At 36.9% G+C, this 20302-nt stretch overlaps 1 protein-coding gene across 1 annotated transcript in view; it reads right to left on the reverse strand.

The window, feature by feature from the left end:
• The window catches only part of ABCB8 (ATP-binding cassette, sub-B (MDR TAP), member 8), a gene marked incomplete at both ends in the record, with an annotated part of 51105 nt that overhangs the window by 4108 nt on the left and 26695 nt on the right, over positions 1-20302 (reverse strand). Inside the window, 6 exons of the mRNA XM_051219403.1 lie at positions 899-1104; positions 2188-2431; positions 9550-9728; positions 13020-13117; positions 16854-16939; positions 19041-19181. Of these exons, the coding sequence (XP_051067119.1) occupies positions 899-1104; positions 2188-2431; positions 9550-9728; positions 13020-13117; positions 16854-16939; positions 19041-19181 (954 nt within the window). The remainder of the gene's footprint in view (positions 1-898; positions 1105-2187; positions 2432-9549; positions 9729-13019; positions 13118-16853; positions 16940-19040; positions 19182-20302) is intronic.

The following is a 20302-nucleotide window of genomic DNA, read 5'->3' on the forward strand; positions in this document are numbered from 1 at the left end:
AGTGGTATTTATTTATTTATTTCAACACATACATATTGGTACAAGGAGGCACCAAATACATATGTGCCACACATGTCACTTGATTTGTGTGTGGGCTATGATACTGCCCGGATGCCCAAGCCGAAGCAGATGGTTTTCTTAGGGGGCCACACTCAGAGCCTTTGACCTAAAGGTCTAATCCACAAGGCAATGGAACAACATTAAGAGATGCAATACCACGGTAGCCGGTGACCAATAATTGGTTCGTACACCATTTGTTCCTTCGGGATCCTGGATCCCATGTGCGCCATTGGATTGGAATGAGGGTTTTCTAACTCCCCTAAGTCAATTCTCCGTGTTCACCAACCCGGTTAAAGCGCCGTACATTCGCATTTCGTCCTCTCAATTTCGTAAACAACACCCCCGCCACGAGAAGGCAATGAGTAGGACTTCCCTGGCAGAGGCTATATACGCGTGACCATGTGAGAGCATTTGGGGAATCCGGCAGTGGTCAATCAAATGACCAAAATAGAAAGTATATCAGTTGTCTATTTTACCCAATTCAATGATAACTTAAAACTCAAATAATGATAATAATATATCTGAAATGTCTGATTATACAGCAAAATAATTAGGAAATTATAATATGTGCATAAATGAGGTCAGTCGATGGCAACACTGAGTGACCCTAAAAACAAGCGAGAAGGCAATGTGTAGGACTTCCCTGGAAGAGGCCGTATATGCGTGGTCATGTGAGAACATTTGCATAGGGAGAGCTGACTCTCCCCCACCCTCGGCCGTACTAGGGCATTTGGGGGCCATTATGTAGACAATCATGATCTTCAGTCAAAAGAAAAACACACAAAAATTCAAATCATAATGATGACGATGATGATCATCATGATTATCAATTTTATACCTCTTCATCAGTAGCATCAAAACGACCAAATCGTATATTCTCTCTTATTGATGCATTGAATATTTGAGGTTCTTGACTAATATATCCAATTAATTTACTACGTAAATAATTCACATTGAAATTAGTTAGTTTACAATTATTTAATAAAATTTCGCCAGATATTGGATCATAGAAACGTTCCAGTAAAGAGACAACAGTAGATTTACCTGTGAGAAAGAGAGAGGGGGAGGGACAATACATAGTAACAACTAATCATTCTACTTCATAAATTTAACAGCCAGACAGTATCATACTACTTCAGTTGTTTCCTTGTTTTTGTTGAAACAAGATACTTAAAAATTTTGAGAACTGTAATGCTGTTTGGAAGTGCCGAAATCATCCTAGGTTGGTATATTTCGAAGGACAATTCTTCCGAAGGATTTGACATGAAACTTTTAATTCACAAAGTAATGGATCAATGTTGGGAGATTCAATTTTATAATAATTGCTGACCAGAGAAGGTATTAGTATACCTGTTACTTTTAGGACGTTCAGAGATTCAACCCTCATGTCTTCAAAATGTAGATTTTAACTGATGAATTCATGAGTCAATCTAAGCTATCTGAGGTGGATAACTGTCTCACATCTGACACAGATTGAACCCCACTAGTTACGGCTCCCCAACTGTTAAAATTATTACAATCTCCACAAATCCTTATACTAATCTATGTAGATTGTCAAGAATTGTTCAACATTCACAAAAACTTTGTGAAGATGAAAATGTCAGGAATGATTTTGTGTTGGTTGAGTTAATTCTTAGCTAGACTGCTTCCCACATATCAAAGCGGGTTAACCGAAAATTTATGAACTTAAGGACTTCCATTTTCAGACAGATTATGACTGAACACTGTGGAGTAGTCATAACTTAATGATCTATTAACTAATTGCTTTTCAATTAGGAACTAGCAACGGTAATATAGTAAACAGACTGGACGAAGGTTTTCTATTCACACGATGCATTTGAATTATACAAGAAATCAAATAAAAACGAAGATCTTTTAGAGTACGACACCTGGTGGGGCTCTGTATGTGACGCCTTATAAGATTTCCCCCGATAAGTTCAAACAGCTGTACAGTACTTCCTCAGTGGTTGGTAAGTCGAAGTTAGCCTATGTAATGTAACTCACGATCGAGTAGAGCAAAGATCTCTACAAATCTACTAACACATTATGTTAGACGACAATGACTAGGAGCAGTGGCAGGTGCTAGGAGTGCATATGTAAAAATTGACTATAAGTACTACTACTTACCTGCACCAGACTGACCAACCAGAGCGATCACTTTACCCCCTGGTAAAAACATTGACAATTCATTTAACACAATCGTTTCCGGACGATTCGGATAAACAAAATTGACATCGGAAAACTCTATACTCGGTGCAGAGTATGAAGAAAGATATTGTACTTCACTTATGTTGGTCAAATGTTGCTTATTAACGACTAACGATGAAGATGATGATGTAATACAACCAATTCCGTCAGGCAATGCCAATATCTACAAGAAACAAAATAAAAATATTGACTCGAAATCACAACAGAAACACGCTTACCACTTTAGCAGCCACACAACTGGAGAAATCAAAATTTATAGCCTCCATGATAAATTAAAAACATTGACCCACAAGGCAAAAGCATTTAACTAAACAACCTAGTTATAAACATGAAAAACAAAAGTAAAACACCACAAATAATTAAAGAAAGTATATGTAACGACAACATAAACACTAGAGAAAGGGTGCTGAGTGTGAAAAACGATTAACTTCAAGTTTATTTCATGTACAGAAAATCGGGGGCATTTATAGTATTTTGGTTGGCCTGGAGCTTCTGAAAGTCTCTGGAACCATACTAAATATGGTAGCAGGACACGTAATCATCCTATCAGGAATTTGACATGTGACTCTTTATTTCCCAGATGTTACTGAGATGCTTCTATTCAACGTTGATTGGATAAAATGTTTCCTAGCGTTTTTTGGACCCTTGTGGACATTTTCGAGAAATACTTTGGGTTTCCTCAGCGCCTTTCTTCTTTCGAAAACTAAGACTTCTTCCTTGTGTCCACTTGCTTGCAGCTTGATAACTGTAACTATCTCCGATGGAAGACCAACCTTCTTACCTTCTGCGTTCATTGCCCGTTTTTCTTAGTCGATTTGGCTCATATGTCTAATCCACGTCCCAAACGTCACACGTACTTTGTAAAACAAAGTTCCTTATTCTCCTTTCAATAGCTCCAGGTTCTCACCGATTTTTCTCAAGGTATGACTTGGCGACGATTTTATCCCCCACACTAAATATGCTTTTGGCAAATCCAACTTTGCAAAAAACACCTTTATTCAGCTTGGCAAAGAGATACTCAGGCAAGGGTAAGGGATACCGATGAGTTTCTAGGGCTTCATTTAGCCCGGCTGAGTATCCATCACATAAGCGGACTCTACCGTTGCAGCCAATTCTGAGAAGTTCGCTGGTTCAATAACACCCAATCTATGAAGTCGTTCGACTAGTATATGGTACAGGTCTTTTAGCCCGGAATACTGACTTCGATCACTATTGAAGGGTATGAGTAGCTTTCGATTTAGTGCATCCTCCAAGCCCGTCACTAGATACCATTTTATATCGTTTTAATAATCCATCTACTGAGTTTTTATCGTCCACTTTCGTTGTATTGATGTTGATGCAGATCAAGTTTATGTGGCGACCTGCTAACTTCAATCTCTCTATCCAGTCAATTCCCAATAAGTCAAGTGGTAGACGTTCTGTCAGAAATATTACTCCCTCTATGATGTTTCCTTGACTGTGACTTTTCAGTGTATCTCGCCAGCAATGTTTAACATTCCACCGAATGCAATGTGGGTTGGTTGTTGAGTTGGATATATTTGCGGTCTCCCAATCTTCTCTCATGCTCTTCTGCTTATAAGTGTTATGTCGGAAGCCGTGTCCAGCTGTAAGGGAGATGATATCCATCAAGCTTGAGAGAAACATATTTTCTACGGTTTTATGAGCCGGTCCTGTTCAAGGCTATTGTTACTTTAGTTGTTCGCAGTTTCAATCTCTTAGAATATACTTTCGGTTGTTGACGGTGTTTTCTGGTTTTACAATGACTTTTTATGCCCTTTCCTGAAACATGTAATACAACGATGATTTATAAACGAGCATGGGGATAATTGCTTGCCGCTCTCATTGCGTTAATTTGGCGTTCTTGCACCTTGTACATATTTTTCTCGACTGAGTTGACGTGATAAAACCGGCTAACGTTATCTACCATCGGGTTATCATGTTTCAAATTCACTAATCTTTGGCATTCGCTAGTTACTTCCTGTAGGGTAATTGTGTTTGTATGAACTAATGGTTCTTTTGTACTCAATGTGTGCCTGATTTTGAATTCTAAATACAATAGGTTCGTTTGTGCTCACCTAGTTCTGTTTGGTTTAAATTGCGTTATTCCGGGGATTCCTGGTTCGTATAATAATCCAAATACTTATAATCATCACATTGGCGTCGCGATGGAGCCTGTGATGGAACAGTTGGACATACATTCAAATTTTGATGCTTTTGAAGACTATATGGAGAGGTCCGAAATCTGGACTATAACCAAGGAAGATGTTGAGGATGTTAATATTGTGGTTCATTTCCTTACATTCATCGGAAAAGAAGCCCACAACTTATTAAAAACTTTTGCATTTCCAGAAAAACCCATTTCACTTCCTTATGCGACTCTCAAGGGGCTATTACTAGACCATGTAAAGTGCACAAATTTCGAATGCTGTAAAGGAGGAAAGTTACACAAAATGATTCGCTAGGACATCAAGAATTCCACTACATTACTATGCCATCCAAATCAAATGCGTGCTCAAGGTTATGCAGATAATAATTCATTGAAGAGTTGCGACGCAGGTCACGAAGATGAGCACAAGTTTGGCAAATGTTTGTCCTGTGGTAAATTTCACTCATGTAATTCATGTGTGTTTCGTAATGCTAAATATTTTAAGTATAGTAATGTTGGACACAACAGACAGTTTGTCATTCCGATCCTATTAATTTCAATGTTCCAAATGAATCACACTCGAATCGGATGCATGATATCATTTTATCAGACATTCATTTATTATTAGCTTTACTCAATATTATATTTTTGGTACAACATAGAATTCTCAGCGCAAAGTATTTCAACAAGTTTCTGTTTCTTACTTCTTGATCGATATTGACGATGAATATTGAGTGATCGCCACTTAGATGTTAGCAGTTCAGAAGTCGACATCTGAATAATATTCATTATTTTCAATGAATATTGCCAGACACTATGATATCTCCAATTGTACATTTTTTTTAACTTGTACAGCGAAAGGTCGTAAACTTTTCACAAACGCACCTGAATAGGCTATGCCATTATTTGACATCATGCTCTGTTAAAACAAATAACTTGTTGAAATATCTAGATGGCAGGAACCGGTAGTTCAGATAATCAGGCAGGCTGCGTTGTTCTCATGTTCCAAGTATTTATCATGAAATTATTATTATTACTGTTATTATTGTTATTAAGAAAAATACTTTTTCTTAAAGTTTACGACCTTTCGCTGTACAAGTTAAAAAAAATGTACAATTGGAGATATCATAGTGTCTGGCAATATTCATTGAAAATAATGAATATTATTCAGATGTCGACTTCTGAACTGCTAACATCTAAGTGGTGATCACTCAATATTCATCGTCAATATCGATCAAGAAATAAGAAACAGAAACTTGTTGAAATACTTTGCGCTGAGAATTCTATGTTGTACCAAAATATAATATTGAGTAAAGCTAATAATAAATGAATGTCTGATAAAATGATATCATGCATCCGATTCGAGTGTGATTCATTTGGAACATTGAAATTAATAGGATCGGAATGACAAACTGTCTGTTGTGTCCAACATTACTATACTTAAAATATTTAGCATTACGAAACACACATGAATTACATGAGTGAAATTTACCACAGGACAAACATTTGCCAAACTTGTGCTCATCTTCGTGACCTGCGTCGCAACTCTTCAATGAATTATTATCTGCATAACCTTGAGCACGCATTTGATTTGGATGGCATAGTAATGTAGTGGAATTCTTGATGTCCTAGCGAATCATTTTGTGTAACTTTCCTCCTTTACAGCATTCGAAATTTGTGCACTTTACATGGTCTAGTAATAGCCCCTTGAGAGTCGCATAAGGAAGTGAAATGGGTTTTTCTGGAAATGCAAAAGTTTTTAATAAGTTGTGGGCTTCTTTTCCGATGAATGTAAGGAAATGAACCACAATATTAACATCCTCAACATCTTCCTTGGTTATAGTCCAGATTTCGGACCTCTCCATATAGTCTTCAAAAGCATCAAAATTTGAATGTATGTCCAACTGTTCCATCACAGGCTCCATCGCGACGCCAATGTGATGATTATAAGTATTTGGATTATTATACGAACCAGGAATCCCCGGAATAACGCAATTTAAACCAAACAGAACTAGGTGAGCACAAACGAACCTATTGTATTTAGAATTCAAAATCAGGCACACATTGAGTACAAAAGAACCATTAGTTCATACAAACACAATTACCCTACAGGAAGTAACTAGCGAATGCCAAAGATTAGTGAATTTGAAACATGATAACCCGATGGTAGATAACGTTAGCCGGTTTTATCACGTCAACTCAGTCGAGAAAAATATGTACAAGGTGCAAGAACGCCAAATTAACGCAATGAGAGCGGCAAGCAATTATCCCCATGCTCGTTTATAAATCATCGTTGTATTACATGTTTCAGGAAAGGGCATAAAAAGTCATTGTAAAACCAGAAAACACCGTCAACAACCGAAAGTATATTCTAAGAGATTGAAACTGCGAACAACTAAAGTAACAATAGCCTTGAACAGGACCGGCTCATAAAACCGTAGAAAATATGTTTCTCTCAAGCTTGATGGATATCATCTCCCTTACAGCTGGACACGGCTTCCGACATAACACTTATAAGCAGAAGAGCATGAGAGAAGATTGGGAGACCGCAAATATATCCAACTCAACAACCAACCCACATTGCATTCGGTGGAATGTTAAACATTGCTGGCGAGATACACTGAAAAGTCACAGTCAAGGAAACATCATAGAGGGAGTAATATTTCTGACAGAACGTCTACCACTTGACTTATTGGGAATTGACTGGATAGAGAGATTGAAGTTAGCAGGTCGCCACATAAACTTGATCTGCATCAACATCAATACAACGAAAGTGGACGATAAAAACTCAGTAGATGGATTATTAAAACGATATAAAATGGTATCTAGTGACGGGCTTGGAGGATGCACTAAATCGAAAGCTACTCATACCCTTCAATAGTGATCGAAGTCAGTATTCCGGGCTAAAAGACCTGTACCATATACTAGTCGAACGACTTCATAGATTGGGTGTTATTGAACCAGCGAACTTCTCAGAATTGGCTGCAACGGTAGAGTCCGCTTATGTGATGGATACTCAGCCGGGCTAAATGAAGCCCTAGAAACTCATCGGTATCCCTTACCCTTGCCTGAGTATCTCTTTGCCAAGCTGAATAAAGGTGTTTTTTGCAAAGTTGGATTTGCCAAAAGCATATTTAGTGTGGGGGATAAAATCGTCGCCAAGTCATACCTTGAGAAAAATCGGTGAGAACCTGGAGCTATTGAAAGGAGAATAAGGAACTTTGTTTTACAAAGTACGTGTGACGTTTGGGACGTGGATTAGACATATGAGCCAAATCGACTAAGAAAAACGGGCAATGAACGCAGAAGGTAAGAAGGTTGGTCTTCCATCGGAGATAGTTACAGTTATCAAGCTGCAAGCAAGTGGACACAAGGAAGAAGTCTTAGTTTTCGAAAGAAGAAAGGCGCTGAGGAAACCCAAAGTATTTCTCGAAAATGTCCACAAGGGTCCAAAAAACGCTAGGAAACATTTTATCCAATCAACGTTGAATAGAAGCATCTCAGTAACATCTGGGAAATAAAGAGTCACATGTCAAATTCCTGATAGGATGATTACGTGTCCTGCTACCATATTTAGTATGGTTCCAGAGACTTTCAGAAGCTCCAGGCCAACCAAAATACTATAAATGCCCCCGATTTTCTGTACATGAAATAAACTTGAAGTTAATCGTTTTTCACACTCAGCACCCTTTCTCTAGTGTTTATGTTGTCGTTACACATACTTTCTTTAATTATTTGTGGTGTTTTACTTTTGTTTTTCATGTTTATAACTAGGTTGTTTAGTTAAACGCTTTTGCCTTGTGGGTGAATTTGTTCGACTTGACATTCAGTACCTGACATTGATGACATTGGTCACTACTTAGTGATCAGTGAATTGTAAACTCTAAGGAGGATATTGCTAGTCATATACTTGTGATCTGTGAAAGCGGAAAGGACTAGACTATATGAAATCGGCTACTTACTAATTAACAATTGTAGTATAATATATGTCCTTGGAATGAGAATCGGTTTTCAATCAACAAGATAGAGATCCGCAACTTATTTTCACATTTTTCGATATAGTCAACCTGTTTGTACCGTTTTTAGCTATGGTATGATCAAAGTGTGGCTCCAAGTTGTGAGTGTAAAGTAATACTTGATAAAATAGCTACGCAAAATAAATGGTAATTCGTAGTGAGAACACCGTTTTTGATCGATCGTATTTGATCAGCACTAAGAACTAGATAGACATGACATCATAAGTCATTGCTCAGTGACAAGTCGATTGTAAAATATTATAGTTCTACAATCCTAGTATTTCAGTGGCAACGTTTCAAACTGTGAATCTAGGTGATACGGATTCGAATCCACCGGTGGGCATTAATCCCATCAAGATTGCGGGTATACTTTGGTGACGAGTGCCAACCAGTACCAAAATGTATATCCAAAGTTTCCAACCGATTGCTAAGAAACACCTAACACAAATAACGTTTTTCATCGAAAAAAAGATGATCTTCATACAAAACTAGTGATTGTCGTTACGTATAAAATAAAGAGATTGACTGATTGTTTTAGAAACTGGTGGTGACCAATTCACACTTTGTCAATAATCTTAACGATTATTACTTTAGATATTTTAAAAAGAATCTAATTTAATGCATTTCGGTAACCTAATTACAGGTCGATGAAATCGAACTATAAACAACGTTTCTTTAGTGTGGCAGCTACTTCTACAGCTAAATGAAACCGAGGGATGCAGGGAGAAGATTGTGAACCTAAGACATTATGGTTGGAAGTTAAGTGTTTTATTGAATAATCTGATGATTTTCACTTGTCACAAAGATAGGAAAGAGATGGTTCTTGTAAATTTTATGATCTAACCGAAACCAAAGACTTCAAGTATCGTTGTAGAAAGTTATCTTTATATCTCTGGCAAGCTGACATCCGATGGTTCGCATTTCTAGCCTTAATCAACCAATAATATTATACGATCATAATCTATCTTAATGAATGATAGTCACATATAATGTTGAAACTCAATGTTAACAGGTACTCGTAACAAGGCTTGAAGGTTAAAGTTTCAAGTTCTCTAACATTTAAAAATACACAAAAAATATACACACCAACTGACGGCAATTATCCAACACTTCACTTACATCATGAATACGTTTTAATGCCGTATATCCACGAACTACTTGTCCATATAGTAAGGATAATTGAGTAAGTGAACGTTGTAACGTTTGTGTAGTGGCTAAGAATGACATTAAATGGCCAGCGTCTAATTCACCCCGAGACATTAAATGCCCTCCGACATACAGTACTCCCAGAACAACACCTTTATTCAAGGTAATAAATCATCTGTTATTCTCTAGACTTTCAGCTCAAATAAAAAAATTAATGGACGAAATATGTGTACAACTCGACATGAAATAATTTCAGTCATTGTTTGAACCAAATAAAAGAAATTAACCAAACCCAATAGTCATTAACATCTTAAACACGAAGTTTTGTATTATACCAAGATCTTAAACTTTCATAAGTTTGAATCCGTGACCCGGTGGTTAAAAGTTTATGCATACTGTAGGATAGAATTAAGCTATATTTAAGTTCAATGCTATCCATATTATCGAGAAGAAAAGCGTTGTATGTAAGCAGTCGTCTGAGTCAGTTACTGATATATACATTTCTTGTATACGTGCCCAAACAGCCATTTGAGTGAGGAAATCAAGAGTGAATAGGAAGCTTTTGTAAGCTAACATGAATGAAATATGTATACAAACTCAATGACTAAAATAGATACATATCCTTTAAAGACTCAATTTAAATTTTTAGCCGAAAGCATATCTATCTCACAAGGAAAATCAAGCCAAGTCTCGACCAATAGTGCATGTCCACCACAACACATCACTTGTCATCTAGCCTTGAATTGATATGTCTGATTGGGTCACCTTATCAATAAGCTGCTTTGAGGTTTCCAGATAACCGAAGAGTGAACCGCATAGGTTCTTCACTTGTATAGGTGACGTCAAGTGAATGGCCATATTTGGGTTATGCATTATTTCAGTGACACGGCATTGCATTTATCGATGTCACGAGACCCTAAAGTTTCGCCTGGTAAAGCTTGTTGTCCATTTTAACCTTTCCTTTAGTTTGAGAGAGAGATGTTTATCCATAAAAACGTCTTACTATAGCCGTATACCGGTACTATCGGTGATATGACTCAATCCTCAGGACTTTCCAGTGCTTCCAAGTTTTTAATGGTGGTGTAACATTGACCGGTTCATTATCTCAATGAAATTCCAGATAAATATTCATATACACACAGAATGACATGAAGTATTCAACTAATGACAGTGAAGATTTTCAGCTTGGGTGAATGCTTTTGGTGTTAGTGAATTATCTGAGCTATATTATATGATTGCGGAGCTCTTACTGTTATCCTAGATAACAACATAATTTCATTTATAAATGGGCTAAATGGACGCCCCCTTCACATAAGTATACACAAATACAAATACGATATGTTGCCAACGATATCTATGCACATGATCGACCACCGACATAAATTTGACTAAATAAACGTTTCGAAATCCAGGATCAAAGGAATTCTGATGCCAGATAATTCCTAAACGTATAAAACTCAGGCCCATCTTTAATCAACAGACATATCGATACAGATCCAATCAATCAACTAAGACAAAAATGATCAATGAACAATATAGGCATAGATCAATCAAACAAGACAATCAACTTGAATATAAAGATAAATGAAGATAATGAAACCTACCAAAACAACTGATTATAAACAAACTCACTAGAATAAACTGATTTAACACTTTTAGAATAACTCACTTCTACACAAACTTAATAAAATTACTCAAAAATGACAAATGAGGACTCCACAATTAAAACATTTTTGACCGTGCACGTAAAATTTGCTCAAAGGAATGCCTTGAAGAAAAAATTGCTTTTATCACTAAGTGCCTACGTGAAAATGCATATCCGGCGAAATTCATCCATAAATATGCAAATACCAACCCTCGGATAAAGTATGACAGAGTGGAAAAGAAAACTTGCTTCTTATACTGACGCTTCAAATGAGATGAAATTACTGGAATAATTAATAACAAAATAAATTCCGCGTTGAAAGTGATCTACCCAGAGGCAAAAACGACTGCAGTATGGGAAACGAATTGCTCACTCAAACAAACTAAAATCGACAAGTCCTCTTTTCTCAGTATCTCCAACTGCATTTACCGATTCACATGTACGTGCCAAAGCACATACATTAGAAGTGCCGAGAGAAGAGCACATGTTCGCATTTCTGATCATGTTACAAAGAAATTGAGACTGCAAGGGACTAGGGCTCTCAACAGTGCAATAGCTTGGTATTTACTTGACACCGGGTATACCACTGACATCTCTCATGCTTTTAAAATTATTAACAGACAAAGAAATACTGCTTCTCTTCGTTTTGTTGAAGCGATCACGATAAAACTAAACTCAAACCTGATCTATGTATTCAAAAAGAGACAGTAATAAACTTATTACTACCCTGGTTGTTGGGTCATTAGTTTCATTTTGTTAATGTTTAATTTGTTATATTTCCCTTCCATTATCGAATTCTTAAACCATCCATTCACTCACACATTTCCGCTCACTTGATTTTCTTGAATTATGTGAACTCTTCAAATTCTATTGAATTATTACGTAACCCATCTTATCAGTTTTTGATTCTATGAATCCTTTATTACCTCTAAAATTATCACACAATTTATCTTATCTGTCTCTGAACTCCAATCGACTATTTCATCACTCATCCTTAATGTTTCCTTGATTCTAACAGCTAATAACCTTTGACCTTTTACTGCACACATATATTGATAACCTTTGTCATTCCAATCCTTTACATTCACTTATGTCAATTGCTCCATACTATTTCTTATCTCTATGTAAAATTCTAATACATATTTGGTTGTAAGCAGCTGACGAGAACCTGATGAAATATAATGATCAGTATAGGGGTTGTGGAGATTAGTATCAGAAGGGGTTATGTGGAGATTGTAGTAATTTCAACAGTTGAGATCATGAGTCAATTGAAGTTAGACCATCATGGAAAACCTGGAAGCAGTGTTTGACGGCCGTTTCGTCCTATTGTGGGAATCCTCAGCAGTGCGCATCCATGATCCCTCAACCCAACAGATTCGAACCCAGGACCTATCAGTCTTGCGCCAGGCGCTTAACCAACTAGACCACTAAGCCGGCATCCAACGGTGTTAATGTCTAACTTCAACTAATCCACCAAATTAAGCGACACATCCACCATTGTCATCAGTGAGTTACTACACATCCAGGGTGCACACTGCTGAGGAGTCCCACAATAGGATGAGACGGCCGTCAAACAGTGCTTCCAGGTTTTCAATAGTGGTCTAACATCAAACGGTTCATGATCTCAATCAGAAATATAATGAATTCTGCATCAATGTTTATTCTAGCTTTATTTAAAATATTTTACACCGAGAAAAAAATCATCAACATTAAACTACATCATTTAACCTTTCATTGAACATAAAGACATTGATATATATATATATATATATATATATATATTAAATTATTAATTTACCATTTAATGTTAAATTAGAAAGACCTTGAAATGAACCGATTCCAAACGAAAGTTTTTCATTTAACATTTTGGATTTACTTACATTATAATTTACTTTACTATAGTAGAATAAAAACAAAATGAATAATTTGAAAAACAATAGATGAATGAATGAATGAATAAAGAAGATGAATTTATAGGTAACTTCCAAGAACTATTTAATAAATTGTTATTACATAAAATATTCTTAATGGATAACTATTACGTAACTATATTATATGTATATTCATATTCATTTTATTAGATTTATTTATTTGAACATATAAATACTGGTACAAGGGGGCACCAGATAGATATGCGCTACACACGTCACTTGATTTGTGTGTGGGATGTGATACTGCTCGGGTGGCCAGACCGAAGCAAGTGGTTTTCCTAGGGGGCTACACCCAGAGCCTTCGACCTAAAGGTTTGATCCACAAGACAGTGGAGCAACGTAAGGAGATGAAGTACCATTGTAACCAGCCGGTGACCGACGATTGGTTCATACACCATTTGTTCCCGTAGGATACTGGAACCCATGTGCACCATTGGTTTGAAATCAGGGTTTTCCAACTCCCTTAGGTGGACTCTCCGTGTCCACTAAACTGGTTAAAGAGCCGGACACTCGCATTTCGTCCTTCCAATTTCGTAAACAACATTAATGCCACGAGAAGGCAGTCAGTAGGACTTCCCTGGCAGAGACTATATACGCGTGGTCATGTGAGAGCATTTGGAGAGGGAGAGCGGACTCTCCCCACTCTCGGCCGTACCAGGGCATTTGTGGGCCATTTTATTGTAGAACTCAATGGCTAAGTGGATAACGCGATAGCGTTTGAGGCGAATGGTACTGAGTTCGAGTTCCGGAGTGAACATCAACTCTGGGATGCAGGTACATCCAGGTGACGAGTCCCAAATAGGACGAAATGTGCGTCGTGGATCCCACTGCTAGCATTTTATTATAAGCTTTCGTTTAACCTATTAACTAATATCATATGATTATTTATTAGTTACGTTACCCCATAGTCACAAAAACACTTTTATAGCTTGATTTTTTATAATTGTTATTTTTTTATTTTATGGTATGATGCGGTCTGGTCCGCCTGTATATAAACTACGTATATCTGAGATAAATTTGTTCATATAGTGGAGGCTGAAATTTCTTTCTGAACTCAACGGGGAGGGCTAGGCAAAAAGAATCTATAAGGATTCAGAGTTAGTGTTATTTTGATATGTGTCATTGGTTTCGTACAAGAACAAGATAATATAAGTGTTGAGGACGTTAGATCCCCAGAACTCACTTGGAAAAGGTCCTAATTTTGTAATTTTATCCCGAAAATTTGAATTTTATGTTTTCGCTCCAAGACACGCTTCATTGACCTACAGCTTACACTTCCCACTCGGAAACCCTTGACTGTCATTAGTTGACGGAATTTTTTAGTATGCTATTTTGTAGCTCTCCCAAGGGCGTTTCTATCCTTGCATAAATAAGCTTGATTTGTGCGCTTAGTGACCTCGTATTTTCTGGGTGCTTGTAGAATACATTCTCTAGGCCTCATCAAGACTTCTTGATCTAGTCAGCAGGGCTGCGGACAACGGATTATAATAACCTATCGTGTCACTGTATCTTTGACCTTCGTTCCGGTTACCGAGTAAGGTGAACTCATAATAGCATTGAAGCATATCAATAAGTCAGTATTCGGATTGGTGATTTTATCACATGATAATTAATAGAGCAAAAGTCATAACAATAACACTATTATTATTACCGCCGAAGATGAAAGTGTAGTGAACGAGAACACAGGCGGGACAACAAAATGTAACTGAATACGAAATTACCCAATCTCTTAGTAAAATCCATAAAGTAAATACTTTATTTGCAAAATGTCAATCAATTGTCTCAGACATCATTGTTCCTTCATTTCCATACCAATTATTCTCTGTTCTTGTTCTCTTTTCTTCGATCTTCCCAACATTCTGCCGCCATGCATTCCAATTTCGGTTGGTGATACATGCTACTTATATATGTCGACATCAGTAGCATACACCACAAAAGTACGGAGATACGTAAAATACATACCTCGTCCCGCAGGAATATACACTAGTCAGTCTATTCAAGTGTTTAAGCTAGCTATTTGTTTAATTCAGCCTCTTAAATTTACTTAGATCTGATAGTATTTTTTAACTCACTTTGAAATTTCGATCTTGAAACAATACAGCTTATGTGTAAAAAAACTGACAAGAAACCAACGAAGTAAAGTAACTTTCTGTTCCTACTCTCTTCAAGTTAATCAAAGGAATAACTATCTCATCACTAATGTTTGTGAACTGACTCCCTTCCTCTCTTTCTCTTTCAATGAGTCCAAAATGGACTGAAATAATAAGAGCTTTGATTATAATTCCTTGATGGGCTGAGACTGAGGACCACCGGGAATAAACCAACTTCAATGATATACTTAACAGACTAGATGAGGCTTGTCAAGTCACACGACGTAAGGTGTGAGTAAGTTGTAATAAACACTTAGACTATCTTCTTAGCCGGTTAGCCAAACTACTTATACATATTCACAGAATGTAAGTACGATTTACCCAGTAATTTTAACAACTCATGCAATATATACTTTTTCTGTTTGACTAAGATTATTTAATTAGTTGAGGAATTCATAGACAACAAAGAGATTTGTAAAATAGTCATTAATATTAGCCATCTGCCCAAAACGAAAAGCAGATACAATAGAATTCGAGTCTATGGAACCAGTAATTGAAAGTTCGACACCTTAGACATTAAACCACCGCTCCACTTAACTTCAATGATTAAATGAGAACCGTTTTTTAACCGTGAAACGGTCGCCGACTAATTTATGGTTCCACATAAACCCAACTGTTAGGAGAGTATGCATATAGCTTATTTAAGTCATATATTATATCACAAAAGTAACATCGCTAGCCATTCAATGCATAACAGATACGGCTAAAAGTCTAGCAAACAAATATGCACTTAGCTTATGAATATCAATTATATCTACTTTTATTCATAACTTAGAATAAAAAATAGAATAAACTAGATGTTCGATAATTTGTATGGTTTCTATTTACTACTTTTTTTAATATGTATGAGATGTGTATTATAGCTGTACTACTCATGAGTAACTAGTCTTTCAATTGTAAAATTTATTTATTGTATTCTATTAGTCAATCGTAAAGTGACTAACCTCTTATTGGTCAACAGACTTATTATTTCTCCGGCGATATTGAACCGGTACCTTTTGTGCTTATTTGTTTCTGAATTTACCACACTCAATGTGAGTTTTGACTTAAGCTAGTTATTTTTTATTATAGAACTATTTATTATTGATATATATTTTTATATCTATTTTATTTATTATTTATCTGAACACATATTGGTACAAAGGGGCACCAAATACATATGCGCCACAAGTCACTTGATTTGTGTGTGGGATGTGATACTGCCCGGGTTCTCGCACCGAAGCAGGTAGTTTTCTTAGGGGGCTCCACAAGACAGTGGAGCATCGTAAGGAGATGCAGTCCCATGGTAGCCAGTCGGTGACCAACGATTGGTTCATACGCCATTTGTCCCCTCAGGGTACTGGAGCCCATGTGCACCATTGGTTTGAAATGACGGTTTTCCAACTTCCCTAGGTGAACCCTCCATATCCAAGAAAGTAACACATTCTTCTAATTTTAATCAACCTCAAGTGTGGTATTCCGGTGACTCGGAAAATATACATAGACAATCAAATGAGAATCTCGAAAATAACACATATATTAGAACCCAAGTAAATAAGTAAATAAACGTACTCAATTAAGAAATCTTCCATTGTCAAAGATTTCACTGTTCGTATATGACTAAACACCTCATCAGTTAACGAAGCGAGTAGAGAATTCTAACAGAGAATAGTAAGGTGGATAGAACAAAGAGAGAAAATACAGAAAAATTGATTATCGTCTAGTATGTTAAGAGAATGGGTGATTGGATAAGAATAAAAGAATTCAACGAAGAAAATTTGAAGGAGATACGGCTGCAGAAATTCTTTATACTTGATACTTAGCTACTCTTCTCATTGTCTTCTCAAGCTGAACTGCCATTCATAAATGTGTTAAAGATAAACTTTTGCTTTGGGCCACATTGTTTTGCATCTATAAGTCTACTTGCTCCTGTGGGGCAGATTACAATGGATGCGCAAAGTGAACACTTTCTAAACGCACCGCAGAGCATTACCAGGAATAGATTTTTAAAAAAGGGAATGTAACGCAATCAATAGCTCAATACAGGAGCACTTCATTAACTCTGAGCACGTCGTCTCCGAAAGAAGCGTCCTTCGAAATAATATACACATTCAAACGAATGTTATCAAAGGGAGGTCGAGTCAAAAACTTATGCACTGCGGTGTCGGTAATCTATCAATTAAAGCCTAAGCTCTGCATGGAAAAGTAATTACATAAAAACTTTCATTATTTCATGAACTAATGACTTCTCTATTATGTTTTGTCCTTGCTTTTGGTTTTTATCATGATTTTGTATTTTTTTAAACCGCAATCAGTTATTACTAATCTCTAACAATTGTTCATGATTATTGTTACATTAACAACCTGTGCAGATTATTGAGTCTTATCCGTATGCATCTATTATTATTATTACTTGAACACATAAATATTGGTACAAGAGGGCACCAAATATATATGCGCCACACCATATTTGTGTATGTGTGGGCTGTGATACTGGCCGGGTGCCCAGACCCAAGCAGGTGGTTTTCTTAAGGGGCCACACCTCGAGCCTTTGACCTCAAAGTCTAACCCACAAGGCAGTGGAGCATCGTGAGGAGATGCAGTACCATGGTAACCGGTGATCAACGATTGGTTCATACGCCATTTGTCCCCGCACGATACTGGAGCCCATGTGCACCACTGGTTCGGGATCCGGTTAAAGCGCCGGACATTCGCTTTCCGTCCTCTCATTTTCGTAAACAACACCCCCACCACGAGAAGGAAGTGAATAGGACTTCCCTGGCAGAGGCTGTATACGCGTGGCCATGTGAGAGCATTTCGAGAGGGAGGGCGGGCCCACCCCACTATCGGCCATACCAGGGTATTTGGGGGCATCTACATCCAAGGAGATTGCAGGGTTATCAGACACATTTACATTGATAATTCAAAAGTAAAAAAAACAGACATTTCTTTTTAATAATTTGAAGAGTTCGAATCAGTATTTGTCAATAGAAAAATGAGGAGAATAATAAAAAACAATGTGGTAATCCCTTTTTGTAGATTTGGAACTAACTTCCTGAATTTCCCAAACTAATTAAGAAGTGAAGTCTTAGTGTACATTATGAAAGATTCTCTACAATTTTTCTTTGAATTCATTAACAATTTCAATGGTTAAGATCATGAGTCAGTTGAAGCTAGACCACCCTGAAAACCCTGGAAGCACTGGACGGCCGCCTCGTCCTATTGTGGGACTCCTCAGCAGTGCGCATCCACGACCTCGCCCCCTGCAAGATTCGAACCCAGGACCTACTGGTTTCGCGCGAGCACTTAACCACTAGACCACTGAGCCGGCATCCAACGGTGTTAATATCTAACTTCAACTAATCAACGAAATTGAGCGACACATCCACCGTTGTCTTCAGTGAGTTACTATCTCACAACAGACCTGGTTGAACTCTACTGGTCACTACTTCTCAATAGAACTCCAGGATACACCTCGTGAAGCTAGTCACTAGTGAGCATATGTTGATTAATATCAGATAGGTGTTGTGGATATTATAGTAATTTCAATGGTTAAGATCATGAGTCAGTTGGTCAGGTGGTCTAGCTTCAACTGACTCATGATCTTAACCATTGAAATTACTATAATATCCACAAAACCAATCTGATATTAATTCATTAACAATTTAGAAAATATTATAACAAAGGAATCTTATATTTTTTTACATAGAATATGAAGTCTGTATTGTTACAAGATAGATAAATAGTAAATGAACTTACTTGTGATTGAACTTCACGACTAATATGACGAAGTTCAGTGCCCATTAAACTTCCAATTAAAAAAACACATGGTAAACAACCAAGAAGTGCAGCTGTTAAAGTAGGCGATATGCTTAATAATGCAAATACAGATCCAACAACCTATAGAAAAATTAATTAATTATAAAGATAATGTGTAAATTCAGTTCTATTTATGTACTAAACAGTTCAATCAATCAGTTAGATTTAAAAGCGACCCGAAACCTAGAGCATATGAACTTGTCCACGTTACCACACCATGTCGACATATACAGCATACTATAGTGGTAATGGTTATATTAATGATAGTAAAAATAAGTTTGGGGAACAGGAGTCGATAAGAATGAATTCCCAAAAGAAAAGCTCTAAAACTAAAGATCTATGAGAATACAAAGAGTAAATGCATCTGTGTCATTACGAGTCATGTCACGAGTATCGGGTGAGCCCGAACCAGGTCGTCTGTATCTACACAAGCATAGTTTATTCCAACAGTCGATGAATTGATCAAATAATGCGATGTCTTGTTTTGGTCACTTCTAGCTTTTTTCAACTTGCTCTTACGCCAACCAACACTATGCGTTGAGGCAGGAAGTGATTAGTAACAAGCAATATAAACCCCAACGACCTCAGTTGATCAGGATTTACTACTTCATCAACCGACGTATCGCCTTATCCTAATACTCCGGGTCTGACCTTAGAATTGCTTACTCGGTGGTCCCAATATATGTGAGTAATCCATCGAAGACTGTGAGCCAAGGAAACTATTCATCTAATTAAAGCAGAATAGGTCGAATGAATTTAAACTTGCAACTTGATAGTTAATAGTTGGATGACTACAGTACAATAAACTACAGGTTTAGAACTACCAACAACGACATTTTGAATAATTGATGTTGATTTGGGAATGGGATCACACACACACTTCCACCACATATAGAACCAAAACTTAACACTCAACAATGATGGCAACCTCTGAATGGAAGTTTAATTTACCATAAGCGTTAAAACAACTGACAAATTTGATCATATTCTTGAACTGTTTATACAATATGAGAATGGTGCACGAATTGCGATGATTATGTCCTAAAAGGTATTTATTTATGTGAAGAAAAAGAAACAAATTCAATAAACGGAATTAGTGTAATGATTTAAGTGTATGACTTTAGTCACAGTTAGATACATGACAGATGGATAGGAGAAACACTCATCTAAGGCACCTCCAAAACAGTGAATGACTAATATGG

The sequence above is a fragment of the Schistosoma haematobium genome, chromosome 4, assembly GCF_000699445.3.
Source record: "Schistosoma haematobium chromosome 4, whole genome shotgun sequence".
Taxonomy (NCBI): domain Eukaryota; kingdom Metazoa; phylum Platyhelminthes; class Trematoda; order Strigeidida; family Schistosomatidae; genus Schistosoma; species Schistosoma haematobium.